The sequence below is a fragment of the Impatiens glandulifera genome, chromosome 7 (genome assembly GCF_907164915.1).
Source record: "Impatiens glandulifera chromosome 7, dImpGla2.1, whole genome shotgun sequence".
In the NCBI taxonomy this organism is placed as follows: Eukaryota; Viridiplantae; Streptophyta; class Magnoliopsida; order Ericales; family Balsaminaceae; genus Impatiens; species Impatiens glandulifera.
Genome location: NC_061868.1, coordinates 32431917 through 32454727, shown reverse-complemented (window position 1 = coordinate 32454727; position 22811 = coordinate 32431917). Strand labels below are relative to the sequence as shown.

Below are 22811 nucleotides of genomic sequence, written 5' to 3'. Positions count from 1 at the left end.
CCTGTCCTGGCTGAGTCAAGGTACGGATGTTACAGTTTCCAAGCGCGTACTTGTTAATTTTTCCATTGGTTCCCATTATCGTGATGCTGTATATTGTGATGTGGTTCCTATGGATGCTTGTCACCTTTTACTTGGTCGCCCTTGGCAGTTTGATCATTCTGTTATACATGATGGGCGTGCTAATACCTACACGTTCTTATTTCATGGTACCAAGATTGTGTTGATGTCAAATCAGCCCAAGAAGGGTGCTGCCCCCACTCATCATGCGTCCCCCCTACCACCTTGTTGTCTCGGGGTCCTTTTCAGACCGCCGTGGTCGAATCGGGCATGGTGTTTGCTCTATTTTGTTCGCTGATTACCTGTGGCGCTAGTTCTGAGGTGCCTATTCCAGTGCAGCCGCTGTTACAGGAGTTTGCAGATGTTTTTCCTGAGAATCTGCCTTGTGCCTTGCCTCCTTTGCGTGATATCCAACATCACATTGACTTGGTTCCAGGTGCTGCCCTACCCAACCGTCCTCATTACCGCATGAGTCCCAAAGAACATGAAGAGTTGCGTAGACAGGTGGAGGACTTGCTGGCTAAGGGACACATTCGAGAGAGCCTTAGTCCCTGTGCTGTCCCGGCCCTTCTTACCCCAAAAAAGGATGGGTCTTGGCGTATGTGCATTGATAGTCGTGCTATCAACAAGATTACAGTGCGTTATCGGTTTCCTATTCCCCGGTTGGATGACTTGTTGGATCAGTTGGGTGGTGCTTCTGTGTTTAGCAAAATGGATCTCAAGAGTGGATACCATCAGATTCGTATTCGCATGGGTGATGAGTGGAAGACTGCCTTTAAGACTCGTGAGGGCTTATATGAGTGGCTGGTTATGACGTTTGGTCTGTCGAATGCTCCTAGCACCTTTATGCGTGTGATGAACCAGGCTCTTCGCCTTTTCATTGGGAAGTTTGTAGTCGTTTACTTCGACGACATCTTGATTTACAGTGACAGCGAGGTAGCACACCTCTCCCATCTTCGTGAGGTGTTATCTGTTCTCCGGCGTGACAAGTTCTATGCTGCTTCCTCGAAGTGCACATTTCTTACTGATTCTACCCAGTTCCTCGGTTATGTGGTGTCTCGGGAGGGCCTGAAAGTGGACCCGAGTAAGGTACTGGCTGTCAATCAGTGGCCCCGCCCCTCTTCGATCACTGAAGTTCGCAGTTTTCATGGTTTGGCTTCCTTCTATCGGCGTTTTATTCCTCACTTCAGCAGTGTTACGGCTCCTATCACTGATTGTATGAAGGGGGTTAAGTTCTTCTGGACGGATGATGCCGAGGCTGCCTTTGTTGAGATCAAGCACCGACTCACTTCAGCCCTTATTTTGGTTCTTCCTGATTTTTCCCAGCCATTTGAACTACATTGTGATGCTTCGAAATTGGGTATTGGGGCTGTACTTAGCCAATCTGGGCGTCCTGTTGCTTATTTTAGTGAGAAACTGTCTAGCGCTAAACTTCGTTTCAGTACCTATGATATTGAGTTCTATGCTATTGTCCAGGCAGTCAAACACTGGCGTCATTATTTATTTCAGCGGGAGTTTGTCTTATATACGGATCATGATTCCCTCAAGCATCTTGGTCGTCAGGACAAGATTTCTCATCGTCATGCTTCGTGGGTCTCTTATTTACAGCAGTTTACTTTTGTGATTAAACACAAGGCTGGTGTGTCTAATCGCGTGGCTGATGCTTTGAGTCGTCGTCATGGGTTGTTGGCAGAGATGCGTGTCCATGTACCCGGCTTTGATTCGTTTGTGGACCTCTATCGTGATGATCCTTTCTTTTCTCAGGTCCTCATTCGCATCCAACAGGGGGATTCGAGGGACTTTGTCTTGGAGGATGGGTTCCTTTTCCGCGGTGTGCAGCTGTGCATTCCAGATTGCAGCCTGCGTTTGAGGATGATTCAGGAACTCCACAAAGAAGGCCATGTTGGGCGTGATCGTACCTTCCAGCTTCTTGCAGCTTCTTATTTCTGGCCTTCGATGCGCAAAGAGGTGGGGCGTTTTGTTGCTCGTTGTCGTGTTTGTCAGTTGGCTAAGGGCGCTTCGACTAATGCCGGGTTATACTTGCCTCTGTCTATGCCCACTGAACCATGGTCTGATGTCAGTATGAATTTTGTCCTTGGGCTGCCACGTACCCAGCGTGGTTCTGATTCGATTTTTGTGGTGGTTGACCGATTCTCGAAGATGGTTCATTTCATTCCCTGCAAGAAAACCTCTGATGCTGTGGCTGTTGCACAGCTTTATTTCAGGGATGTGTATCGCCTTCATGGACTTCCTGCCTCCATAGTTTCTGATCGGGACACTCGCTTTGTGAGTCACTTTTGGAGGAGTCTTTGGCGTTTGGTTAATACTCAGCTGAATTTTAGCAGTGCCTATCACCCGCAAACTGATGGCCAAACTGAAGTTGTTAATAGGTCTTTGGGGAACCTTCTGCGCAGTTTAATTGGGGATCATCCTAAGGCTTGGGATCTGAAGCTGCCTCAGGCCGAGTTTGCTCACAATCATGCTGTTAATCGCTCCACTGGTTTCAGTCCTTTCCATGTGATTTACGGGCTGTCTCCGCGTGCTCCTCTTGATTTGTTAGCGCTGCCCAGCAAGGTGCGTCCTCATTCCACTGCTGCGGATTTTGTTGGTCAGTTGGCTCAGGTTCATCAGACCACTCATGACCGCTTGGTTGCTGCTACTGCCAAGTACAAGGAGAAGGCTGATTCGAGAAGGCGTGCTGTTGATTTTGAAGTTGGTGACTTTGTGTGGGCTATTCTGACTAAGGATCGTTTTCTAGCTCATGAATATAGCAAGCTTGCTGCTAAGAAGATTGGTCCTGTTGAGATTGTGGAGAAGATCAACCCCAATGCTTATCGTTTACGCCTTCCCAGCCATGTGCGTACCTCTGATGTGTTCAATGTGAAGCATCTTGTTCTTTTTGTGGGTGAGTCTTCTTCTGATGAGGATGATGCGGTTCAAGATTCGAGGACGAATCTTTTCTACCCTGGGGGGAATGATGCGGTGCGAGTCGAAGAGGCGTTTATGCGAAAGTTGCAGCATCCGAAAATATCTCGCAAGTGTCAGATATCGACGATTGCCTAGTGTTTTTCGGGCGGAAACGTTTAGGGGCTCAAAATCGCATTTTTATTAGTTTCGGGTGTTTTTTTGCAATTTATGAAAAGTTGTTTACTTCTTTTGCAAGCTAGGGTTTGAGTATTTAAAAGAATCTTAAAACACTTTGTGAGGGGAAGATTATTAATTAGAAAACGAGGTTTCCTCAATATCTATCAACTTTCGGTATTCGTAAGAATCAACGAATCTTGATAAAGGTTCATCCTAGCCACGCACGCTGCATCAGTGTTATAACTGGAACTTCATTGATTTGGTTTTTATTCTCATGTGCACGAGGGTGACATGTTTATTTTTTTTATTTTTAATTAGGAGCTATTAGTTACTGTCTTAATTAACCTAGGTAAATGCACATCTAATATAAATGTGAAAATTAAGTATATCTTGAGAGGAAGTCACACATAAGGTTCACATATAAGACACATCTTATTTGTCACATTATAATTGATTACATTTTTCATTTCCTCCATAGAGATAATCTCAGTCTTGCAATGTGAGCATCCCCGATGGAACCATAGGACCCACAATCTTGATTTTCTAATTCAACATGTTATATATATTCACTAGAGCTAGATAGCTAGCGCCATTATAGTCAATTTGTTCCTCAATCAAAGAGAAGGACAAATGAAATCAATTTAGAAATAGGATCAATTTGTTGAAGCTGAGTTATAAGAGATCTATATATCTTCTTCCCAACAAGGTATTGAAAATAATTTCCTTCCACCCTTAAGTTTTTATTGTCCTAAGAATTTTTCTGTACAAATCTCCTTTCTTACATCTTGTTTATTGATTTAGATCATCCTATGGAGGAAGAAGTGCAATACTTGATGTGGGCAAAGCGTAAACATGGGTTGACTAAATCATCCCATGTTGATGCTTTGCTTGGAGTTTCATGGGAAGAACAAGCCTTTGCGGAAGATGCAGCTGGCCCTTTTGGAGGGTTCATATGGCCTCCAAGATCCTATTCTTGTACCTTTTGTAGAAGAGAGTTTAGGTCTGCTCAAGCCCTTGGAGGTCATATGAATATTCATAGGAGAGAAAGGGCAAGGTTAAAGCAATCTCCATCTCATCCACACCATGAAACTCTCTCCGATCAACTTACTCCTATTCATCATCAAAACTCAAATCTAGTTCATGATCAATACCCATATCAAACTTGCACTAAGGATTATATCCCGAGCTCCAACTATGAGGTTTTGACACTTTCCCAACATGAAATTAACAATAGAATCCTTCCGTTTTCTTCTCATATTCTTGAAGAAAATCAAAAGGATGCTTCTTTATTTCCTTTATCATGGTCGTCTAACCCGGAAGTTAAGAACTATACCCAAAATTCATCAAGTTTGAAGGATGACGCGAGAAAGAATTCTAAGATCCTGAAGAAAGATGATTGTGTTGAAAAGAATGTGTTTGTTGGGAAGGATCTTTACACAAGCTTGAGTTTGGTTTACCGAGGAACCTATCCATCATTTGTAGAAGAGGGTGATATGGCTAATGATACTTCTAATAATAAACGAAGAAGAAAAGATGTGACGCCCATATCTCTGTTTCCAAATCAAAGTTCGTTTGAAGATTGTCATGCGTATAAAGGATTGGAGATTAGCTTAATCTCAAAGGAAGGATTGGATCTTGAGTTGAGACTTGGAGATTCACCAAAGTTGAAGTGAAGGTGATCAAAATTGTTTTTTTTTTGTGTGCTTATACATGGAATTATATATTTCTTAGTTTTTTTTTGAAGTTCTTTGGTCTTCTTAACATATATATTACATTTCCCTTTCTATAATCCATGACTTATGTGAGATTTCACTTCTTATTACTTGTGATTTTAAAGGTGCGACAACACTAAATTAATCGTGCTTATATTCGTAAAAACATGCAGTTTATGGGAGACTATTCTCTAAATAGAATCATTCGTATATATAGTTCTACAAGTGGAAAACTTCAAGTTTAAACGCATTTAAAGAAAACAATCACTTATAATTGGTATTTATTCTTGTTGCTAATGAGATAAACATGATAAACCAATTGTGGTGTTTACTAATTCTATCCTTACAAGTTATCTTACTTCAATAATTTTATGATAGTCTTCTATATATTTTTGTTTGCACTTTGAAACTTCTGATGTTCCTATTTTTGATCATGAGAGATGATATTCTACTATCACTTTGGAGATATTCACCTAACTTGTGTCTATCAAAAACTAGAGATTGAAATTAATCTCCTATCTATAATATTTTTTAGCCTATGAGTAGATTTTGGTAAATGAAGGAGTTGGCTATTCCTCCGATAGTTGAGGAAACTTAAAAGAGAAATCAGGGTGTAAACCAATAGAAATCTGTGAAATATGTCAAAATATATACAAAATAGGGAGAGACATATAGTAGATTCAACCTCCCTACAAAGGGTGAATCACCGATTCCTCGCTATTATGGTTCATGATCTTAGGTTGAGAAGATTTGGTAGAGGGAAAATCCCTACTAAGTTGGCGTCAAAGCCGACCCGAAGTTTGGGGAAATTTGTTCTTGTTTTTTATATTTTATGTTATATTGAAAACAAATAATTTTATATTATATTTAAACATAAATAATTTATCTTAGTTGGGTAAATGATATAATAGTTTAGGTCTTAGGTTCAAGTCTTACCCTAGGGCCGACCCTAATTGGAACACTTCATAATAAGTATAATGCACGTTTGGATTACACTCCATTGCCGTGTCATTGATAATTGTGGAAGACATAAACACTGATGAGAACTTCACACGCCCCTCCCTTAATGAGGATACAAACATTATAGAAGAAGGGAGATATAATAGAGTTCAAGTTTAAATGGTGTTCGGATGGAGTCTTTATGCACCATTTATGGCAGTTGATGAGAAAAGCCGACATGAGGAAACCTTAAGAATGATCGTATCATGTGAATTTAGTGGGGGAATCACATATGTCTAGCAAAAGAAAATTAGTTTAACAACTTGGCAAGATTATTGACGTTAAAGAAATCATTAGAGAATAAAAGTTATTTATGAGATATATTGCAAGGAGAAAATAAGATTTTTTGTAAAATCAAAGCTTTTTAATTGAAGAGTTTGCGATAAACTTTTAACTCTACTTAGAAACAATTTAAGTGTTACCCTTTCTTTTAATCCTACCCTTATTAATTTTAGTGTAATTAGATTGAAGGATGGATGTCAATACCCATGTTATTACCCACTTTTGAATAACTCAACCATTAATGACTTAAACAATATTATTTATTACTATAATTGATCAAAGTGATGGTTTCCTCCAAAAACTAGTTGATATGTACAAAAATTAATATCATCACATTTTTTCATTTTTTTTATTAATAAGAATAAATTAAAGAGGATCTCATGAACCTAACATTCAAACATAGAGATCCTCTTTTGATCTCGTTGTATGTGATGTATTGAATTTATTATTCATATTGGTATTTTTGGAGTTATCACATCCTGTCAAATGGATCATTTATTTTTAAATGGTTAATCATTCTCAAACAAATCAACTTAATTGGGAATGAAAATATATGAATCCATAAATTATTGGCCTTTCATTTATTTTCTTCCTTTTTATCTGAAAAAGAATCATTCGAGATATTTAAAAAAAAAAAATAAGAAAAAAACAAAACAACAAAAAGAATATAAAGAACAAGATCAAAAACAGAAATGAAATAAAAATAAAGCCAAGATAAGAGAGTACTAACTAGACCATTTCTTCACATAAAATGATAACATAATTACGTACTTTTTGAACAGTAAAATTAATATAAATAAACTATTTCGTTATTTATTTTTTGAAAATAAACAACTTTTCATTAATCCACTAGATCCTGAATTTAACGATTATTAGGTAGAAACTAAAATATAAAAATAAAATCACTTCATTATTATTTGATTTGATTAATTAAGTCTGCATTATTGATTCAAATAATAAATTAATAAAATACACATATTTCAAATAGGCTAGTTACAAACTCATCTTCCTTTTCATTTACAATTAATTCTCTCCTCTGATCCTTCCAAAATTGGCACCAGAACATATATCGAGAACCAACCAATTAATTATTTAATTATATTTAATAAACATTTCTTAGATGCAACTTATGACTAAGATAATATAATTATGGCGTTTTGTATGACGCATGATACGTGTATTTTGTTTCTCCCACTGTGCATAATTAGTTAATTATGAGACATTACATATACATATATCCATGTATCTATAATTTTAAAAGTTATAAAGAATGTTCTTTAACCCTAACCCTAACCCTAATTTAATAGTAGCTGTTAGGTGAGCAAATTATTTCCTCCACATTTCTTTCTTTCCCACAACACTGTTGACTTAAGAATCCAAATGGGCCATGATTTGTTGATAGTATAATGAACAGAAGATTTCAATAATAGCCATATTTATTTTTTTGAAAATTATAATTAAATGTTTAATTATACAATAGACTCCCCCTGAAATGTGAAGAATACACAGTCATAACCAATAGAGATTCAGATGCTTGAAAATAATCTAGATTTGGTCTACAAAGTTGAAAACACTAAATTTTCAATCTAGTTTCCAACAATAAATTAAAGAGTGTTTATCAAGTAGGACTCCAAACGCAATATTATGATGAAATTCTTTTGTTATAAAGTTCCCAATTTTGCACAAACTCCAAAGATTTAGGAGGATTCAATCTCACTTGATCCATTAATTGCCAAACAAAATATCAAATGTAAGACATCTAAAGAAAATATTTTTGGTCATTAAGAAAAAAGTATTGCATACTATGTAAATATATACAAAATCCAAAGAAGATTATCAAATTAATACCTATATGTGAGGGGATGTGAGTGATTAGAGGAATGTCACTCCATTCCTTTTTCAATTTTAACCTAATATTTCAACTTAGAAAGCTCTCTCTATATGGTTTTTGGATGACAACTTAGGAATAATTGGCTAATCCAATTATAGGGAATTTGTATAGGAATTTTCCAAAAATATGGAAATATAAATTTTATATCCAAAATTGGACAAATATAAAGTTTGAGGGTCGAATTTGACGTTTACAATAGTTCAAGGATCAAATTGATTTGTATTTATCGAAAATAACCTAAATTTGGAAGTTTGAGGTCAAAAAGAATTAATTCAGAATTAGTGTTGACGGACACATTTAAATATTTGAAAAGTCTGATGGCCAAATTGAATGCACCTCGGAACTTCAAGGAATTAGAAAAATTAAAAAGTAGAAACGGAATAGACGACCTTCATCGTCTTCCTCGTTGTTTGCTTCCGATGTTCGCTCTTTCTCAACGCTGCGCAAGGATTCTTCTGAAGACTAGACAACTGACGTTACGTCGGAATTAGCTTCATTCTCGTTGCCTAGCTGTTAACCTAAGCGCTTCTAGAATCCAACGTCGAATAAAAGAGGTGTACTTTGTTCTTCTGATCTAGACCTCGGATTATTCGATAGAGCTTCCTTCCGTCTCGCCGCTGCCTCGAACTGCTAGAACTCCTCGCTACGGAGGTTCACTTAAGCTTTGGAGACTTCGGACAACGATTCTGACACACGAAAACGAAGAATAGGGGAATCGAAGGATTATTCCTCTATAGATCTGAAATACGTATGGTGGTTACCTCATGTAACTCGATGTTCGTCTAAGCATTGGATCCACGAACAATACGGAAGTATTCCTCATTTTCTAGAGTTCCGATTGCACCCTCGCTGCGTCGAGGAGGATATCTAGAAGTTCTTTTAAGAACTTACCGACGGTTCTTCCTCAAACGACCAATTGATGATATTTCTAACGAACTTAGATTTAAGTAAATGAGGTTAGCCAAGATCTAGCCTCTTCCTAGGACTAGACTCAAATCTACATGAGACTCTAGAAGTTATGGTAAACCAAGTATATAAACAAAATTCAATCAGCAATTAAACAATTAATAACAAACTCTAAATTAATCAATGAATTGCACGAATACAACTGATCGTCGACATTAGTATACAAAACCAACATCCTAAATGAACTACAATATATAAGGCTTGAGAAACCTACCTGAAGAAATCAGAAGTACAAGAAGAAACAAAGCTAGAATCGAACTCGCCGGAGAAGACGAACACTAGCCATAATCTCCTTGGCCTTGTTCTTGATTTGGTTACTTTAATCTCAAGCTTGCTTTCTTTATAGAATGAGGGTAAAACCTTGCAAATGAATCCTTGTTCTTCAATTTTAATTCATTTATATACTCTTTATACAAGGGTAAATTTGGGAGTTTTAATTTCTAGAGTTCGCTCAACCGACAACTCACTCAGCGATCCTAGATTGAGTTCAAGCTCATTTTGGCTGAGACCAACCCTTATGTGTAAGTAATCCGTCCAACTTCGTTAACCAACTTGAAACAAATCAAATGAAGTAGTGTGGACCAAGTTACACAATTTCGAAGTCAAACTTCTTTTGAGTTTTTGGCTTCAGCCAACATGGATCTCCCGAGACTTCAAACAACTAGAATTTTTGACTCGGGATACCTTTAATACTGAGCTAGGGTGCATTGGAAAGGTATTGAGATTGGATAAATTTTTTATTTTGCTCAAGAAATACGAGACAAGTCTCAAGTCCATGTAATTCTCGTTGCAGCCTCGTGGGTCTTGAAAGGAACGGACTGACGTACGGGCGACCTAGCATGGGCTATAGGTCGAGCCATGAATTATAGTTTCTATCAAATTAAATCCAGCTCAAATATTTCTAATGGTATCTCACTTGCACGAAATGATAAAGTGAGTGCAAAGATACAAATTTTCAAAGTCACACGATGCATATGTTCTCTCCAAGACTGAAATTGTGAACTTGCATTTGGTTGTCGAGTCAAATTTATCACATTTGCCGTCGAGTTAAGACGTAAGGCTAGTTTCATTCGAACGAGATGCGTCTTAGTTTTCCAACCGTAGGTCATAATCCAAATTCGAAGTACCATAACTTCAGTTATGAATTATACACCATAGACATGTCTAGTTTGATTTTGTCTTGGTCACATTGTCTTTTACCACCGATTTTGAGGGGTTAAGAGAATCGATTTAATTTTGGACACAAACAGATTGTAGATGACACTTCAAGATTTTCAAATCATCCAAGATCATCTAATTTTATTGAGTATAACGATCTGGGTGAATTTTCTAAGTTGGTGATCCTTCCAAGATGTCTTCAACAAACCAAGACGCCAAATACATACATTTGAGCGTTTTTTCAAATAATTTGTGTCTGGCGTCAGCATGACGTCAACATCCACTTTTTGAATAATGTGAAGGCCCGCGATCAAACTTGTTGACTTCCATTCACTCGTCATTGACTCGTCTGGTTAAACTCGGTTTTTGACATTTTTGCCCTTTTGAAGGCCTTCGGCATAAAATTGAAAATAGCAATATTATACTCAAAATTTATAATTTTTTGAACCAATTAATTTGAATGTATCAGGTCTCCCAAATTCTGACTTATGAAAAATTACATTTGGACACAAAAACAAGTCCCGAACTGGTTGTTTGGTACATTTAGTCCAACAACAATATTATACTCAAAGTTCATAATTTTTTAAATCGGTCATTCTAAGCGTATGAAAACTTCTAAAGGTCGAGTATCTTCAGAAATTGGCATTTGGACCATTATACAAGGGTTGTTCTAAGCCAATTTTGAAATTTATTTTTGATTTTTGCTCACCCGGTCTAATAATCAAGTATAATATCATACTGGACCAGGAAAATTTATTTTAATATTGGAGTTTAAAAATTAAGTGTCTACAGAATGCCCCTCTTAGACAGAGTTTGGAGAAGATGACTTTTATTTTGCAAAAAAATGTGTTCAAATTTGATTAAATAATCACTATTTCATAACCCTAAAATGTAAAATACTAAAGAATAGAAGAAAAGATATAACATGGGTCATGCATCTTCTATTCTACTTTACATTTCGTATAAACACGTGTCCGAGGATTTGGATGTGTGGAGATAACAACATTCCTAAAAAATACATGTACAAGATAACGACATATGCAGACATAACATACTACACATCTAGAGTGTATGACTTGTTGCATTCTGATTCTATGCAAGATCTTAACAAGCTTTACTGCAACCATGTGTCCATATATAGAGACTCTATAAACAACCATGAGACGATGTATCTAAGTAGTTCTATCTAGAAGACGAAAATTCGAAGAGATACCTTTAGAATAGTATCACAGACATAAAAAATTCATAAAAGACCAACAATAATGAGTTGTGATGTATCTTGTGTTTCATCGATTACCTGGGTTGTACTAACTGAAATTCACACTAGGGATGAGAGTTTGAGTTTTTGGTTACAAAGGTTTCAATTATACCAAAATAACGAAGCCTTATCAAAATTGCATATAACAACTTATCCTTGAGGATATCAATTTCACGTTCCAAGAGAACCATAAGAAACACTAAAGGCATAGAGTTTTTCATCGAAATAATGATGAAAATCTACCAAGAAAATTGAGTTCTCATATCGTAAGATAATGAGCGACTATTAAGAAACAACGAGTTCTCATGTCAAAAGATGATTAGAAACTGTTAACAAAACATAGAGTCCTCACATCCAAAAGATAATAAGTAACTTGCTGAGAAAAACGACGAGTCCTCAAATCAAATAGATGATGTGCGACTTTTTTAGAAAATGTAGAATTTTTGTTTTTAAGATAACAAGCAACTACTATGAGACATAAAGTCCTCACATCAACGAGATGATGAGCGGCTTTCTTAGAAAATGTAGAATCCTTGTATCTAAGATAACGAGCAACTTCTAGATAACACATAGTCCTCACATCAACGCGATGATGAGAAACTACTGACTTTTAGAAAAGAACAAATCTTATTTGAGGTATGTTAGTTAAAAAGACAAACTCAGCACACAAGGTTGTCGATCATGAAATGAACACAAATCGTACGTAGGATCTATTGACACAAATATTTAACTCAGAATAGTAAGACAATCGATTCATGTAACGAACACAAATCGTACCCTACACATAAACGATGAACTCACCACGCTAAGGTTGTCGCTCACGAAATGAAACAGATTGTAACGGGTTTATGTTGACACAAACGATGAACATAGACTAATAAGGTTGCCAACTCACGAATCAAAATAGATCGTAACTGGGATCTGTTGACACAAACGATTATCATGTTAAGACTACTGACTCATGTAAAGAACACATATTGTACCTGAGATCTGTTGACACAAATGATGATCTTAATACGTTAAGGATGTCGACACATGTAACAAATATAGATTGCACCCAAGATCTATTGACACAAATGATGAACTCAACAAGCTAAGGCTGCCGAATCATGTAACAAACACATATCGTACTCGGGATCTGTTGACACAAATGATGAACTCAGCACGCTAGAACCGCGACTCATGTAAGGAACACAAATTGTATCCAAAATCTATTGACATAAATAATAAACTCAGCATGCTAAGGCTACTAACTCACGAAACGAAATAGATTGTACTCGGGATTTGACGACATAAACAATGAACTCGGCACGCTAAGGCTGCCTACTCATGTAACGAACAAAGATTGTACCCAGGATCTATTGACACAAATGATGAACTCAGTACGCTAAGTCTACCAACTCATTTAACAAACACATATCATACCCGAGATCTATTGACTCAAATGATGAGCTCAACACGCTAAGGATGTCGACTCATGAAATGAAATAGATCTTACTTAGATCTTTTGACACAAATGATGAACTCAACACACTAAGGTTGCTAACTCATGTAACGAACACAGATCGTACCCGAGATCTGTTGACACAAATGATGAACTCATCACGCTACGACTGCTGACTCAGAAAACAAAACAAATCATACCCGAGATCTGTTGACACAAATGATGAACTCATCATGCTAAGACTATCGACTCAAGAAACGAAATAGATCATAACATAGATCTATGAAAACAATGATGAATTCAGCACACTAAGGCTACCAAATCATGAAACGAAGTAGATCATATCTGAGATCTATGACAAAAATGATAAATGGATATATCCTCACATCCTGATTCGAGGATTCTTCAAACTTTATATTGAGACACTTGGTATGAGTTAGAACAAACATCTCATCAAAGAGCAATTGTTTTAATCATTTGATGCATTAATGCATGCTTGGCTCTAAGGCCACGAAATTGTGATGCATTTGTTAGCCATGACTCGTAATAATGAATGCATGTTTAGTAATTCAAAACTAACAAATGTTTTAGAAATCCATGATGCGAAATGCATGATTAACTTTAGGCTAAATGAATACAAGTTTGAAAATCTCTTTGGTGAAGACTAGTGCGTTTTTTTTCCTTTCCCTAAAATTTAGTGAAGATTTTGATCCTATCGTCATAGGATTAGCTTGAGACCGAAACATCTTCAGGGTTACAAGACCCATAAAAAGTGCTAAACTGTTTAGAGGAGGTCTGATTTACTCATCATTTTTTCTCAATACAAAATGAATTACTCAAATTAAATTCTTAATCGTATGTCCTTGATTGTTTTTAAAAAAGGTTATTAATAACCGAAGTTTAACTCTTGTTGAAGATTCCGATCATTTGAATCGTTCATTTTTCAAGCTTATCATTTTCGGAATTTTATCTACTTCTATACATGTTTTAGAGAGAAATCTTTAAAACTCTAAGCTTGAGCAGGCTTATACTCGAGGTGTTTAGTTGAATCAGTACACCTAACGAAATTGTCTATCAGTGATTTTAAAGCCTTAAACATTGTGAGTATGATGTCTTTTTTTACAACTAGGGGATATCTGACTGAATCGACACACCTAGCGAGATTTCTTAGTGGTGATTTCAAAGTCTCAACCTTCACAAAAGTGACCATTGTTCTGTTGTTTTCTTGTTGAAGTATCATCGGTATATCTAACAAATTAACATACCTAGCAAGATTGCCAAGTCATGTTTTCACTATATCAACATTGTGATGAATACTTTTCTCATTGATTTCTTTTTACACAATTGCTCAGAGTTTCAAATCAATCTCTTTATTAATCAATTTTAGAAGTTAGACGATTTTCCCTAATCTTCTTAGCCTTGATACCAATGTTTGAACATCAACACAACTTCATGGAGTCTAAAAAACGTTTTAACAATCAACGAGACATGAGAAGGAGCTAAAATAGATAATCATTCGTATGAATTTTTTAAGAGGTATTCAAACTCGCTTTGCACTTGAAATAGTCTCTATTTTAAAATTTAGTCCTAAAGCCTACTCGTTTTGTTGTGTCCATAGTATTTTTTGACAGGAGAGTCCTCTGTCTTCTTTTACTTTAGAATAACAAGATTTTTCGTAAAATGCATGAACATGTGACCAAACCTATTTGATAGGATGTCTACCTATCCTCACGGGAGAGGAATCGGGTCTGAAGGTAGTTCAATTTTTTGAAACTAAAAACAATGGTTTGAAAATCCTGACTTCAGCATGATTGTTGAACGATTATGCAAATGAATGTTGAATGATCACCAACTAATAGATGTGACTCATGTAATGATATTTTACACTCTCAATCATATGAATGATGTATGTGATGCAAATTATTTTTATCATTTTTCCTTTCAAAAAATGCCCCTTGTATGAACTAGAATCTCAGACTTCTATTCCATAAGAAAGAAGAAAGTGGATCAAATAGATCGAACATACTAGGAGGTTGCCTACATATCCCTGTAAATAAATAATTAGGTCCCTATAAATAAATTGGTATAATATTTTCCATATTTATTTTAATATTTTGTGTATTTAAAAAGATCAAAAATAAAGTCAAAAGGGTTAAAGAAAAATAAATTTCAAACAAACCCTTAAGGTTTTAAAATAAAAATAAAATTTATGATCTTTTGTAGTCGAAACCGCGAGAATACGTTGCAACAGGAACTATAGCCATCGGATGAGCGCTATATTTTAATCTAGTGCCTAGAAAGCACCCGCCTAGCCCGTTGTAGTCGAGGAGAAGCACGCGTGCATCGCATTGAATCAACTAACGGGACATTAGCCTCGTTAGCAAAAAATGATGACGCAACGCCAAGGGCTAACACAACACCAATGGAACACTGGAAAGCGCTCAAAACAACGTCGATTTGAGCACCACCTTCGTCTCCAACGCGACACTGAAACAGATAAGATCAAAGACTAGCCTTTGATCTTATCTTTTTGGAACTCCTTCGATAGTCAATGGTTTTCACTAATTCAAAGCCCAAAATGATCAACCTATGATGGTGATCATCCCCCCTACGAAAATATGGATGATTCATCCCTATATCTTCAAGTGGCTGGAAGAATAGCCAAAATGCCATTAATGACTTTTTTGTCGATTCAGGTCACTAGAAGCCTCCACCGACTTAGGGCAGCTATAAATAGATACCCTGAGTCATTCCCAAACTAGGGAATCCAATCTCCCCTCTCAAATCACAATTTTACAAAAAAAATCCATTGAAGCTCAAAACTTTTGTATTTTCGAAAATTCGTTGAGGCCTTAAAACTTGGATTTGTACATCCCAAAAGCTTTCCTGAGGATCAAGGAGTGTTCTTCAATCCTTGGTAAAGTTCTAATCACCCTTTAATTCATATTTATAATTTGAATTTGAAATTTTTATATTTAAAATTTCATAGGCTTGTATGCTTGTTGTTTATGGTATTTTATGAATTAAAATCGATCCTATGATCATTTAGAAACTATATGGATGGGATAGAACCAATCAATCGATCTAAATAACAAAAACCCAATTTTTTTTTAAAAAAAAACGGGTTTGTTGTTCTTGGGTTAATTTTTGTTGAATCACGGCTCAGAAAGCTTCCTAACATGATTGTAATGATGTTGAGAAACTATTTGAATCATGTTTGATCCATCCCGATAATGTTTGATTAATAATCAAAATTTTCGAAATAAATAAAAAATTTGAGTTCTTGATCTGGTCAAAACGAACAACTAGTGTTCTTGTTTTGGTACAATCAAGTATATACAGTATAAGAAATCTATTGGATAGCTCCTTGCGCTTCAAAACATATTTAAAATCAAAAACCCGAATTTTGTTCACAAACTATTTTGAATAAATTGATCATCATCCAGGTCGATTGATACCTTGAGGTAATGATCAATATGTTCCTAAGAGCTTTGTGAAACTACCCAAGATCTTAGATAAAGAAGTAGAGCTAAAAAAAATATGCACTTGGAGTTCTTGAGGACCGAGGCTTGTTAGTCTAGGACCGAGAGATCCGACCGAGGATTCTCACATAGGACCGACGCTCCCTAACTTTAGGACCGAGAGTCTTAACCCTAGGAATGAGAGTCCTAACCCTAGGACCGAGAATTCTAACCCTAGGACCGAGAGTTCTAACCTTGGGACCGAGACTACCTAACTTTAGGACCGAAAGGTCTAACCTTGGGATCGAGAATCCCAAGCTTAGGACCAAGAATCCTAAACCTAGGACCGAGAGCTCCAGAACCCAAGATCGAGAGACTTAGCTTAGAGCAAGCTCATGACCGATAGGTTTATATAACTCGATCGAGAAACTTAGACACAGGCTAACGCATAACCGATATGTTTATATATCTAGACCGATAAGATTAACCTTAGGATCAAGAGTCCTAACCGTAGGACTGAGAGATCTAATCTTGGGACCGAGAATCCCAAGATTAGGACCGAGAATCATAAACTTGGGACCGAGAGGCTCCTCGACCCAGACCGAGAGTCTTTTGACCAAGACTCTAGTCCTAAGGCCTATTTGGTTGCACTTTTCAAAATCTAAAATTATTTTTATGATTTTGTGACTCCAAACCATTTTCTAAAAATTTAGAAAAAAATAGAAAATGCGTTTTAAATATTTTTGGGATATTTCTAAAAAAATATTTCGACAAAGGCTCATTTGGTGTTTATTGCTAAACTCTAACGCCTTTAAAAATGACTATAATTCTTCAAGTATTTCCTCCTTAATTATCATCAGTAACATGTACCAATATTTTAAATAATTTTTATTTCAATATTTTAAATAACGCTAAAACTTAGAAACATGACTAAGACCGGAAGAATAATCGGTTAGAACTCAAACGTTATACAACTGATTTTTAAAAGCCAACTTTATAAGTAGGACTGTTTTTAAAACATGATAGAGATTAATCCCATGGTTATTATTGATAAACAATGTTACAATATATACTAGTCAAAAGACTCTTAATAAGGTAAACCACTAATCTAGGAATCTAAACAAGGTAACCCACTAATCTAGGAATCTAAACAAGGTAACAAGATATATACAATATACTAATACACCCCCGCAGTCGAAACGGGAGATTCTCGGACGCTGAGACTGTCTCTGAAATCTTCAAATAGTATGCGCGGAAGTCCTTTGGTGAATATGTCAGCGATTTGAAAACGAGAAGGCATATGAAGAATGCGAACTTTACCTCTATCTACTTTTTCCCTTACAAAGTGTATGTCCATTTCGATGTGTTTGGTACGTTGATGTTGGACCGGATTTTGGGAGAGATAAATCGCACTTATGTTGTCGCAGTAGACCAGTGTGGCTTTGTCCAATGAGATACGAAGTTCTAACAATAAATTGCGAAGCCAACAGGATTCGGAGACAACATTGGCAACTCCTCTATATTCAGCTTCAGCACTAGAACGAGAAAGTGTGGATTGCCGTTTTGACGACCAAGACAGAAGATTATCGCCTAGGAAGACGCAATAGCCAGATGTAGAGCGACGGGTATCTGGACATCCTCCCCAGTCTGCATCAGTATATGAAACGAGTGTAGACAGTGAGGATTTGTAAAGATGAAGGCCATAGTGCTTTGTACCCTGTAAGTATCGAATGATTCTGTGTAAGGCAGCCAAGTGAGCCTCTTTCGGATCATGCATGTGGAGGCAAATTTGCTGGACTGCATATGAAATATCAGGACGTGTGAAAGTAAGATACTGTAGTGCTCCGGCTAAACTTCTGTAATGAGTGGGGTCAGAGACTGGTGGACTAGTTGATTTTCCAAGTTTGCCATTTGTATCGACCGGCGTTTGTGTTGATTTGCAAGTACACATTCCAGCACGATCAATAATTTCTTCAGCATATTTCTTCTGACTAAGACAAAGTCCATCCTTAGTATACGATACAGCAACTCCCAAGAAATAGCTTAATTTACCTAAATCCTTCATAGCAAATTCTGCGCCTAAGCTTTTCATGAGAGTCTGACGTAACTGATCAGACGAAGCCGTAATGATAATGTCATCAACATACAAGAGTAGATAGGCAATTTCGGACCCATGTTGATAGATAAAAAGCGAATGATCAGTCGTGCTGTGTGTAAAACCGATTGTAGAGACAAAATCTGCAAACCTTTGATACCAAGCACGAGGAGCTTGTTTTAAGCCGTATAAAGATTTGCGCAATAAACAAACATGGTCGGGAAAGATTTTGTCTCTAAAACCGAAAGGCTGATGCATGTAAACTGTTTCGTTGAGATTACCATGTAAAAATGCATTCTTGACGTCCATTTGGTGAATGGACCAAGACTTCGATAAAGCAATGCTCAGAACAGTTCGTATGGTGGCTGGTTTGACAACAGGACTAAAGGTTTCTTCACAATTGATTCCAATCTGCTGAGACCTGCCATCACCAACAAGACGGGCTTTATGCCTCTCAAAAGAGCCGTCAGAGTTAGTTTTATGCTTAAAAATCCACATGCATCGTATAATATCAACACCCTGAGGACGCGGAACCAAGTCCCAAGTCTTATTACTAATTAAAGCGTTAAACTCATCGTCCATGGCGGCTTTCCAATTCGGGTCTGATAAAGCTAACTTTGGGTTTTTGGGAATAGGCGATGGAGATGTGAGTGTGTTTAGATTGAAAATGCGTTTTGGACAGACAATCCCATCCATTGCGCGGGTTCGTATTGTCCGTGTTGGATTGATGATGGTTGGTGAATGATTTGGACGGTTTGGTCTTGTGGACGGGCTGGTCGTGTTTGGGTTTGGGCCTGGTGAAGTGGTGATGGGTGATGGTGGGTTTGGTGGAGTGTGTTGAGTTGATAATGGGCTCGGTAATGGAGTGTTGTTTGGTGGGGAAATGGACTCGGTGATGGGCGGGGTTTGGATGTGTATTGGGATGGTTATTGGTTCGGATTGAGATGGGTGAGTTGAGTTTGGGTTTTGGACAAGAGAAAAGGGAAATTTTGTTTCGTCAAAAATGACGTGACGAGAGATGATAAATCTTTTTGAGGCTGGGTCGTAGCATTTGTAGCCGCGATGATTAGAGGGGTATCCTAAAAAGACACAAGGGGTAGAGCGTTTATGAAGTTTGTGAATAGTGGTTGGAGGAAGAAGAGGATAGCAAAGACAACCGAAAATTTTTAGGTGAGAGTAAGAAGGAGTTCGGTTATATAGAAGTTGAGTGGGTGAGAAATTTCGAATTTGTTATTTGGAAGAATATTTAGGAGATAAGTGGTCATTTCGAGGGCGTGATGCCAAAAATTTAACGGGAGAGAAGCATGAGTAAGCAATGTTCGAATCATGTTATTTATGGTGCGTATTTTTCTTTCTGCTTTACCATTTTGAGGAGAAGTATAGGGGCAAGAGAGGCGAAATTGTAGACCATTTTTGTCACAAAATGTACGAAATTGACTGTTGTTATATTCAGTTCCGTTGTCACATTGGATTGTTTTAATGGGCTTTTGAAATTGTGTTTGAATTTGATTTTGAAGTGTAGAGAAGACGGAGAATACTTGGGATTTGTTTCCAATTGGAAAAGTCCAAAGGAAATTTGTGTAATCATCAAGAAACAGAATATAGTATTTATGTCCATTTGTACTTAGCACAGGCGACGTCCACAAATCACTATGAATAATATCGAATGGGGAAGTAGTATAAGAGACAGAATTGGTAAATGGTAACTTAACTTGTTTACCAAAGATGCAAGACTCATAGAGTTTAGACCCTAAAACGGGCTTACAAGAAATAGAATTTGATTTATTGAGAGAATGCAAAATATCGACACCGGGGTGTCCTAATCTATTATGCCATAAATTTGACGAAATTGCAGTAAACGAAGAATTAGTTGGGGGTTTTTGGCTTTGGCTCGACAGAGAGAGTGGGTAGAGATCCCCCGAGCTATTGTTCCTCATGATAACCTTCCCCGTCTGGAAATCCTTTACAGAAAAACCAAGTGAGTCAAATTCTACAGAGACGTTGTTATCACGAGTAAACCGACGAATAGATATAAGATTTTTAATGAGTTTGGGAGCATGTAGAACATTGTTCAGAAGTAAGGGTGGTAAGGGTGGTTTTAAGTTAGTTTTACCAATACCGCGAATCGGGATTTCCTGTCCACTCCCAACAATGATATTTTTAACACAATTTAAATTAGAATAAGGCGAGAGACTACCTGAGTTGGGTGTCATGTGTGAAGTTGCTCCCGAATCCATGTACCAAGTATCGTCAGGCGGAGTAAGGGATAAAGTGTGCATCGCCTGATTGATATCGGTTGCAACGTAACTTTGGGGCTGCTGCTGGCTCGTCTCAGCCATGTAGGCCTGCTGTGGCCGAGAACCGAGTACGCCTGCTCCTGCTGTCCGAGTGTGTTGCTGCTGATAGCCAGAACCGCGCCAGGAGGCGCCTTGTTGCTGTTGACCAGATGCGTGCCAGGGGGCGCTTTGCTGCTGCGGCCAGATCTGTTGTGTCGGGTAGGGACAAGGGGGTGCTGTCCAGCCCGCAGGCGCCCACTGTGCCCATTGCTGTTGGCCAGGAGGTGCCCAGAATTGCTGCTGCTGGTGGTATGTGCGGCTGGTGTTGCGACCGCGTCCTCTGCCGCGCTGGCTGCGTCCTCGGCCCTGGCCGGCCTGTTCCTGCGCGCTAGAGGTGCCCTGCTGCTGCTGCTGGCCGGTAGCACGGGCTGATTGGCTAGAGTTGTTTCCGCGGCCTTGGCTACGATCGTCCGAGGCAATAAAAGAGGTGTTTGTGTGGACGAATTCATCCTTCCTTGTTTCAACAAGGAGCAAATCAGATCTAGCATCGTAGAAAGATGGGAGAGGCTTCTTTTGACCTATTATGGTGGCGATTGTTTCGTAGTTTTCATTCAAACCCCCAAGTAGACGCAACACCAGTCGATTTTCAGAAACGGGGCAATCAACATTAGCAAGTTGATCCGCAATCATCTTCAATTCAGTGCAATAAGCACTCATGTTTGGGAAATCATTGAGACGAATTTGAGAAAACCTATTTTCAAGATACATAGCGCGAGAACCTGTGTTATCTTGAAATATATTCGCTAAACGTTCCCAAGCCTGAGCAGCCGTCATACCAGGTTTTTGGATCGTGTTTAGTAGATCCTTGGATATTGTTCCAAATATCCATTGCTTGACAAGGGCGTCAAGGCGTTTCCACAGAAGAGAGTCGGTCTCGGAAGATGTTGAAGGTGTTTCGGAGGCGTTGGGAGTTTTTGGTTTGAGATGTTCGTAAACATTGTGAATCAAGCAGTGGTTTTCGAGAAGGTCTGCCCAAGAGAGATATTCCTCGCTACCCATCTCTAGGGTGATAGGAATTATGGAGCGGAGATTGTTAACAGAGAAAGCAGAGTGGTATTGAGAAACAGACATGGTGGTGGGCGTCTGACTTTGATTGGAGGAGGAGTCTGAATTAGTAGGTGGGACAGACATTAGAAGTTTGTGCGTGAGGCAGCAAGGTGGGAGGAAGAGAAAAAAAAAATTCGATTGATGATCTTGAGAGGATCTTTACTCTGATACCATGATAGAGATTAATCCCATGGTTATTATTGATAAACAATGTTACAATATATACTAGTCAAAAGACTCTTAATAAGGTAAACCACTAATCTAGGAATCTAAACAAGGTAACCCACTAATCTAGGAATCTAAACAAGGTAACAAGATATATACAATATACTAATATCATCAGTATAACTCTAACGCCTTTAAAAATGACTATAATTCTTCAAGTATTTCCTCCTTAATTATCATCAGTAACATGTACCAATATTTTAAATAATTTTTATTTCAATATTTTAAATAACGCTAAAACTTAGAAACATGACTAAGACCGGAAGAATAATCGGTTAGAACTCAAACGTTATACAACTGATTTTTAAAAGCCAACTTTATAAGTAGGACTGTTTTTAAAACAGGTACGGATGATGAAGTTCCAAAGCCTTTATCGAGTATTACCAAACTACGAATAGAAAGAAAACTTTAGTCAAGACGTTTGTATACGTATGTCAACTTTTATTGATTTTTAAGAATCAATTGGCAACTCTGTTTCAAAATAAATAATCTTTTAAATTAATTATGTTTAATTAAATTAAACTAAATGATTTCTAAAAATCAAATTGTGATTTGATTACCGTAAATCCTGGGATTATTTTAAATTGAACCTTGAAATTAATTATTTTTAATTAATTTCAAAAATCTGTCAGAAATCAATGACATCATTTAAAAATAATGTTTTATTTTAAAAGAAAATTCTTGACACACAAACAAAGGTTGAATTTCTCGAACCTCGAGCTTTTCACGGAAACCTTACGCAAAGGGGTTTTCTAGGGCTACAACTTTCTAGCAACTCTATTGGGGAATTAAATGT

The 22811-nt window shown here is 37.4% G+C and overlaps 1 protein-coding gene across 1 annotated transcript; it reads left to right on the top strand.

Annotated features, from left to right (window-relative positions):
• Positions 1 to 3950: 3950 nt before the first annotated feature.
• On the top strand, positions 3951 to 4814 carry LOC124909752 (probable transcriptional regulator RABBIT EARS). The gene has a single exon (XM_047450398.1). The coding sequence runs from the start codon at positions 3951 to 3953 to the stop codon at positions 4812 to 4814; it is 864 nt and encodes a 287-aa protein (XP_047306354.1).
• Positions 4815 to 22811: the final 17997 nt, after the last annotated feature.